General features: G+C 50.3%; 1 protein-coding gene across 4 annotated transcripts in view; it reads left to right on the top strand.

Annotated features, from left to right (window-relative positions):
* The first annotated feature begins 1,008 nt into the window (after positions 1–1,008).
* LOC144945029 (ephrin type-A receptor 4-like) overlaps positions 1,009–8,094 on the top strand; it is a 154,197-nt gene continuing 147,111 nt past the window's right edge. For all 4 annotated transcript variants that reach the window (XM_078873203.1, XM_078873205.1, XM_078873206.1 and 1 more), the window contains exons 1-2: positions 1,009–1,274; positions 7,102–7,166. In XM_078873203.1, coding sequence (XP_078729329.1) covers positions 1,184–1,274; positions 7,102–7,166 — 156 coding nt within the window. In that variant the 5' untranslated portion in view covers positions 1,009–1,183. The remainder of the gene's footprint in view (positions 1,275–7,101; positions 7,167–8,094) is intronic.

The following is an 8,094-nucleotide window of genomic DNA, read 5'->3' on the forward strand; positions in this document are numbered from 1 at the left end:
CATTACCATAAGTAAGACTTTGTTCATGTCATATGTATATAACTGACTGTCTCTCTGTTAATTATCTTCATGCTACTTACACCATAATGCCACGGCAGTTATCTCTGTGGCTTGGAGAGTTATTTCCCTCATTCCCCACTCTAATTAAAGCAACATTTCTTTTTTAAACTCACTAGATGGGCTTATCGCTCCTATCACACAGGGTCTTGAGATGCAGTCAAATGTTAGTCTTTCCATAAACTCAACTTGCACTCCACTGTGTGACTGCAGACGGAGCACATCACAATGGACAGAGAGTTGATCAGCAGGATGCACGTATGGTGGGAAGAAGCGTGGCAAAACTACCATCTGTTTTGAGCGTGAAAGAGTAGGCCAAAATATCCCCCCACCCCCACAGGGGCTCTCTAGAGCTCCCTTTAGTGGAGACCGTCTGCCAACCGTTGCGTGAGTAAGCAATTTCAGGGCTGCACCTTTACCTGTAACAAATCCGAATGAGATCGCATTGTACCCTCACGGTGCGGTAATGCCACCAGGAGGAATCATTGAACCACCGTCCAGATTAATCAGATGTCACAATACCACCACCACCCCCCTACCCCACCACCACCACATTGCAGGCTCGCTGCCTTACACGGGGCATTATTTTTGTTGTACCTATCAGCAAAAAAAATACGAGTCCTGACTCTAATTTGCAGTTACATAATACTGCACACTAATCTCAACCGTGGGATGTGTGGGTGGGTGGGTGGTGGGTGGGGGCCTTTGGGTTGGTGGCTGGGTGGGCAGGTGGGGTGGGCTGGATGGATAAATGAGAAACAAAAGGGGGAGAAAAAATCATTTTGGGGGGGGGGGGGTGGATCGAGGCAATTGGAGGGTCTGTGAACAGCGGCCCCGCCTCGCCTCTGTGTGTCGTCACGTTTCTGTGTCCCCACCTCCTCCGCCTCCTCCCCCACCACCACCGTCTATGCTCGCAGCTCGGTTCTTACTTGGCGGTAGTCGTCACCGCCTGTTGGCAGAGCTTAGAAATGTACACAGCCCCGCTTCCACCGTTCTGCGCTGGGACCATGTGAGACCTCTTAATCCAGCTCAGCAGCGAAGGCGGGAGAGGCGAGAGAGCGAGCGAGCGAGCAAACGAGAGGAGCGACAGCAAAATAGCAGAGACTCGTTCGCAAGTTCGGCAGTGATGGCACGGAGACTGCTTCTGCTGCTGCCGCTGCACCTCTGGATTTTATTCTTCACGTCCGTATTTTCATCCAACAATCCGACCAATGAAGGTTCGTTGTTTCATCATATATATAACAAAGCGCGCGCGCGTGTGTGTGTGCGTGTGTTCTTCCAGCAATGACCTCTCCTTGGTCAATTCGCCTCGTATTGCCCTCAAAGATTGCTCATTCTTTTCCGCCCGTTTCGAGAGGCGAGGTCTCACGCTGTTATGCAATTCATTCATTGATTCGGAGCAGTTTAAGCGCTTGTCAGCGGCGCCTTGGGTGGTAAGAAGACTTGCCAAATTGCCGTTCCTTGCCGCGGCCAATGTTAACATACATAAGAGCGCCCTTTTTTTGCGTTTTCAACAACAACAGCAACAAAAAGAACAACGTGTTTTATTCGTGCATGCGATTTACTGTGAAATTCGTGTGCACGCTGGTCTTGCCGGGCAGGCAACTTTGGCGTGAAAGTTGCTTTAAAAGCTCTTAACGTCAGCGGGCGTCTTCGAATTGCAGCGTTTGACACTCGTCAAGATCACGCGTAACACGGCGTGTATGCGTGCGTGCGTGCGTGTACAAGACGCTCGCTCGCGCATTGCGAGTGACGGACTACAAACCTCACACACTTTGCAAACCGCACCGCAACCACGACAGTATCTCGGAAATGCGATCGGCAAATACGAATTCTAAAGCGGCGTGGCTGGCTGTCTGTGTGTGTGTGCCGTGTGGCGTTGCGTTCGATGCGCTGCTTAACGCTACGAAACGATGGCTGAACTTGTCGAGAGAAAAAAAAATGCATCACCGCTGGGGGTAAAGCAAAAGCAGCCGTGTCGTGATGCCGTAGCCGCATCGCAGACCCCCCCCCCCCACACGAATGTCGTTCCGGGCTTGCTAAGATACTCGCTAAACTCTCCTCGCGGAGAGACATCCCGCCCTTGTGTTTGCACGGAGAGCGAAGTGGGAATTCCAGCACCGGCACGCCGTAGGGGAATACCGTCGTGTTACGCAAATGCCTGTCAGCCGTGCTCAACCCACTGCTGGATAACGGATTCCCCCAAAACCGTCGCTGTCGTCCACAGTTCCGCGATGCACCGATGCACAACACGGGAGCTGTACACACAAAGACACAGATGCGCGTGTAGCCTTAATAGACTGTTGGGGCAAGTGCTGTTAGCGAGCATCTATGAAGGTCGGCACGGTACACGAGGGGGTGGGTGGCCAGCACCACGCCCGGCCGCCTTTGTCTCCCGAGTAGCGATGTTTACATAACGCACCAGGTACTCATTTTAGGCTGAGTCGACCTAGGGAAGGCCCAGGACCGGTTCAAATAATCGTCACTGGTGTTGGCCGTGAGCGTGAATCGAACCCGGGTCGCCAGATTCGTAGCGCAGCGCGCTAACCGCTACACCACCGCTCCCCACCTGTACACACACACACACCGACACACACACACACCGTAGCCGATTTTTTTATTGCTCCATATTTCACGCGTGGACGTGCTCTCAGACGCGCCCCCATTCTTTCTCTGCCACTCCGTAACTATTCTTCACCTTCGTTCATCATCCCCTTTGGAGCGACGTGCTCTGCTCACGCAGACTTTTCCTAACAGTTCGAATGGGATATTTCACCTCCGTATGTTCTCAAATCCACGTGTTCCTCTCTCTCTCAATGTAATTCTAAGCATGCATATGCTACCGCACGTCTGAAAACCATAATATAAAATCATTGCAAAGTGCAGCAATCTGTCAATTCACTGCTGGATAGAGGGAGTGATTTATTATTTTTGACCATACTTCACCACGCTGATGAGTGCGATGTGAATATACCCCGGGCAGGAGGAGTCCTTTAAGATATTACTCACCAAGTGATTTTTTTAGCCATGGCCGAGATTCTAACGAAGTCAATGTCGCGGAGTTCGGCTCGCAGTACGCTAACCACCGTCTCACCGCTCCAAACTGTGTGAAAATGATAGCGCTCTTACCCATACGCACGCACACACGCGCGCGCGCGCAGCTATACACATCGTGTGGATGATTTATTGATTTCTAATATGCGCAGCCTCTGCACCAGTGCAAACACGAAGAGCGCGTGTTTGTTCCACGCAACACGCTCAGACGTTGAAAGCGAGAAACGTGATCGTCAGAGGGACGTGCGTCCCTTAACGCATCGAATCTGAGCGGAGCATATGAGCGCCGGTGTGGTGATGTGCGTACGTAGAACTTCTTTCGCGCCGTACGTAGCCAACCGTGCTATTCGGTACGCGTGATGAGTGTTGGTGTAGCGCGCGCGACTGCCAGAGTAAGTAAGAACATTTGATATTGCGCACTCTGACTGGTCCAATCCATCACGAACGCGCATTGAGGAAACGTTGAAGTAGACTCTCTGAATCAACAACAACAACCACCGTTTTGAGTCTGTTGCGGAACTGGCTCAGACTCAGGGGTGGATCCCGAACACGAGCTGGCAAGCGGTCTGCGCTGGCGGGATCGCACGTGAGCGGTTGACACGCGGATACAGCAGCAGTAGCAGGTCGCCTCGATCCGCAACAACGTGGTCGGAGTCGGTGTGGGTCTGTTGAAGCCGGTGTGCTTTCGGAACGTGCCCGCGTGCTGTTCGTCGGCATGTCCGACGTTTCGCTCCGCGTGTTGGAAGCTTCTTCAGCCACCGAACACACGGCATAGTAATTGCCGTATCTCCTGATGAGTGTATACATACTCGAATCGGCAGGTTATATCATAAAATATCCCTTTCAGTGGAGTGCACGTAGCGTTGCATCCTGATGTGATACAGCTACAGTTTGCATTGTTGCAAATGCGTGTACGTCGTACGCATGCACATACCATTATAAACGCACTTCACATAATCACGTTGGTACTGAATACTGCATTGTAGATAGTAACGTGGGTAGTCTATTCATCTTGATTATAGATTTGAATCGAACTTTTGTCTCGTGGTAATAACGCTGTCTAGACAGACGACCGATACGTCTGCTGATCCGGACGTTAAGGATACCTTGCAAATGTCCCTTTAAACCTTTATCTGAAGTTGGGGCGTCGCGCGAAACGTCAACCAGCTATATGAGGCCGAGCTTTGACTATTTTTTTTTATAGCGAGCTAAGGCATAGGTCCCCTTTGTGCCAATCTCGTAACGGAATGACGGATTGCAGAACTCTTAAAAGGGGGGGGGGGGGGTGAGCGGAGCGTATCTCTCACTCTTTAACGCACTCATTCACTCAAGCGGGGCAGAGGCACGAGGCTAGACTTGCCACAACTGTAGATGCGTGGGTGTGAATGCGTGAGTGCGTGGCGCAGTGGTCAGCCAAGGGACAACTCACAGCTGATGCCACTTGATATTATCACTGGCCCCGGGACTCCCTTAGGTCGACTTAGCCTTCACTGAGTACTTTGTACGTTGGATAAAACGCGCTGGTGAGACAAAGACGGCCGTGCGTGATGCTGTTTCGCTACTAACCCTCTTGTTGCCATACGGACCCTGACATTAATGTGTCTCCGACAGTCTGCTGCATGCCTATACGAATTATCTTGAGAAATAAATAAAGTGGCATGTATGCATTAGCATTTGCCGAGTGAAGTGTAGGAGGGGGGAGGAAGTATTCAATGCCATCGATCAGAGCGACGGTCAATTGCAATTCAAAAGTTCCATTGGATTCCAGTTTATCAAAATCGCCTCTTATTTTATAAGGTTTTGTCGCCGTTAGCTCCATGTGGGCCAGTGCCATTGTTTGATCGTAATCATTTAAACGGCATGATGAGACCCAGAAGGTCGAAACCGCTGAATACGTGCTGCTTGATAACATTGGTCTCGTAAGCCAATAGGCTGATGGACTCAATACTTGTGTGTGTGTGTGTTACACAGTACTGTCTATATAATATATGTGGAGTCATAACCCACTCTCTGCTTGTGTATGCTTTAAACGGCATTGCTTGCTTAAGACCGTGCGTAGCGTGGCTTCAAGGTAACGGCTGTGGGATAGGGCAAATCTAGAATCAGCAGTAGGGCGTTCAGAAATCACGCGCGATCTAGCCAGAGGATGGATGAATGCCAGTGGGCAAGAGGGCGAATGCCAGAACATTAGAGCAAATAAATTGGCGGGTTGTTTGGCGTAATAGGTTAAGCACTTCGTACCAATTACCGGCTCCTCGGCCAAATCGCCCTCCTGGAATTAGTCCCCTTTTCCACATCTGTCTTGTCGCGTGGTTCAATATACGGGGGGGGGGAGTCTTGAGTCGCGTTAAAAACAAGTGGACCCGTCTCGAATGTTAAACGCTGCAACGCGGTACTTGTTAATCACCGTTGTTGGGCAAGTCACCTAGGGCGATTGAACGCGGTGTGAGAATTGAACAAAACAAGAGAAAACAACAATTGTACTTTATCTTACTCAATGGGCACATGCCCACTAACACACACGCACACGCCGGGCGTAATTTTCTCAACGAATATTTCTCGGATCGCTTGGTTAGACTGGAGGAGGTGGTGGTGGTGGTGGTTCGTGATGAGAAGCCACAGTCATAAGTGACGGATACTTGCGATGTGGTTGGTGTGGCGGGTGTGGATATATTTTTTCCGAATTGCTGACCCGGACAGATGCCACCTTGGCACAGTCCTCTCTCCACAAACGTCGATTTCTCACCACGTTAAACAAACTTAACCTTAAATTTTGATTTAAAGCTTTCATGAATGCAGGAATTCATATTCTTGGTTTTTTCGGTATAGTCAAGTAGAAGGGAAATTTTAAAAAATAAAATAATACTAATATAAAACAATAAAACTTAACCTTACTGACGTAAACTCGACTGTGTCAATTGAAACGTTACACCTCCTCTCTGAAATCCACTGCTGGATAGATGGTGGACTCCCCGCCGCCGTATCGGATCGTAAGGGGGGGGGGGTGTGACCATACTTCACCACATTGGTTCAGTGCAGGTTGGTGAAAGGAAGGAGTGGGGGGCGGGGGTGAAAACCAGTTCTAACATCACTTGCCGGGCTCAGAATAGAGAGCATAGTGGCGGCAACCGCGGCGCCACCGCTCCTTCGTTGACGAATATGCCGGATAAAAATAAGCGTTTAAACATTTTTGCTAATTAAAGAATAATCATCTCCAGCCAGGAATGCCAAGGTGCCCTGCAGTATTTTCTGGTGACGCATTTCGTGACCGCGCAACGCGAGAATACAATCCAGGTTCCATATACTGCATTGATATATACTGTACATGATTATAGACTGCACGTGATGAAACCTCAACGATCGCCGTAGCGGAGCTTTCAAACAGAAGACAACACACCCTTGCTCCGTATCTCCCCCGTATGTGATATGATATATCGACGTGAACATCACCAGCGCTAAACACAACGCGCGTGAACGTCGCCGTGTGCGCGCGTAATCATCCGATGGCACACAACTCTCATCGCTCTCGGGACGCCTTGCAAGTTGTTCCCGTCTGTGTGCCTAACAAAGACAAAAATCCCCCCTATAGCCTTGACAGACTGTAGGGGCAAGTGCTGTTAGCGGGCACCTATGAAGGCCGGAACGGTACACGAGGGGGTGGGTGGGCCAGCACCACGCCCGACCGCCTTTGTCTCCCTAGTAGCAATGTTTGCACACCGCACCAGGTACTCATTTGAGGCTGAGTCGACCTAGGGGAGGCCCAGAACCGGTTCAGATCATCGTCACCGGTGTTGACCGTGAGCGGGAATCGAACCCGAATCGCCGGGTTCATAGCGCAGCGCGCTAACCGCTACACTACCGCTCCCCCACGCACGCACGCACGCACTCACACCGATGGGCTTAATTCCGCGTGGAATATTTTCCGAAGCTCAGCCCGCGTCAACTTGAACCGGAGCGCTGTCTCACTATGTGTTCATCTCGCTCCCACAGTTGACCTGTTGGACTCCAAATCGTTGGAAGGAGAGGGGCGATGGACGGCCGATCCACACGAGGGGGTGAGTTCCATCGCACGCAGGGGTTTGTTTTCCATTACATGGTTCGCTTGTCTGTGTTTAGTCCGTCTGTCCAATTTGCTGGGAGATTAAAAAAGAAAACAAGAAAGCCTCAACACGTTTGTCAGTTGCACCCACCAAGGCTTACAACGGTTAAATGTCTGTAAATAATTCGGCATGACGTTTCGGGCGATGACTCCTTTTCAGAGCACAGAGATGCCTGTGCAGTACATACCAGAGGTGTGGACTCGAGTCATGTGACTTGGACTCGAGTCAGACTCGAGTCATGAATTTGATGACTTGCGACTCGACTTGGACTTGCATGACAATGACTTTGTCCCACCTATGAGATGTGGACTCGAGTCATGTGACTTGGACTCGAGTCAGACTCGAGTCATGAATTTGATGACTTGCGACTCGACTTGGACTTGCATAACAATGACTTTGTCCCACCTCTGGTACATACATGTGCTGTAGAATACAACGTCGCATATCCGGCCGTCACATCCGCCCTGGTCAATTAAGCGACCCCACACCCATTGCTAACAAGGTGCGTGAAGTGACTGTAATTTTCCACAGACGTTCATAAATCTGACCTTCTCACGCGCAATGATAATGGCGTTCTTGATCTCACGCACAATCGCTGACTTATAAATCACAGGAAAGCATTCCCTCCCACATTGAATAATTTAGCTTTTTTTTTTACCCAGTGCCCTATACGTGTGCCCGATGCTACTGTCGCTTTCTGTTGATGTTCACATATCCGACCTATTCACATATCCGACCTATTCACATATCCGCATATACCACCATTCCCAGCGAGTCGATTACATGCGACGTTGAACTTCTTCATGGGCTTAGTTTGTTGTCGTCCTCCCCCGCACCGGTTGGCTGCGTACGGTGCGAAAGAAGTTCAACACATGTACAGGGT

Source organism: Lampetra fluviatilis, chromosome 36 (assembly GCF_964198595.1).
Source record: "Lampetra fluviatilis chromosome 36, kcLamFluv1.1, whole genome shotgun sequence".
NCBI lineage: Eukaryota > Metazoa > Chordata > Hyperoartia > Petromyzontiformes > Petromyzontidae > Lampetra > Lampetra fluviatilis.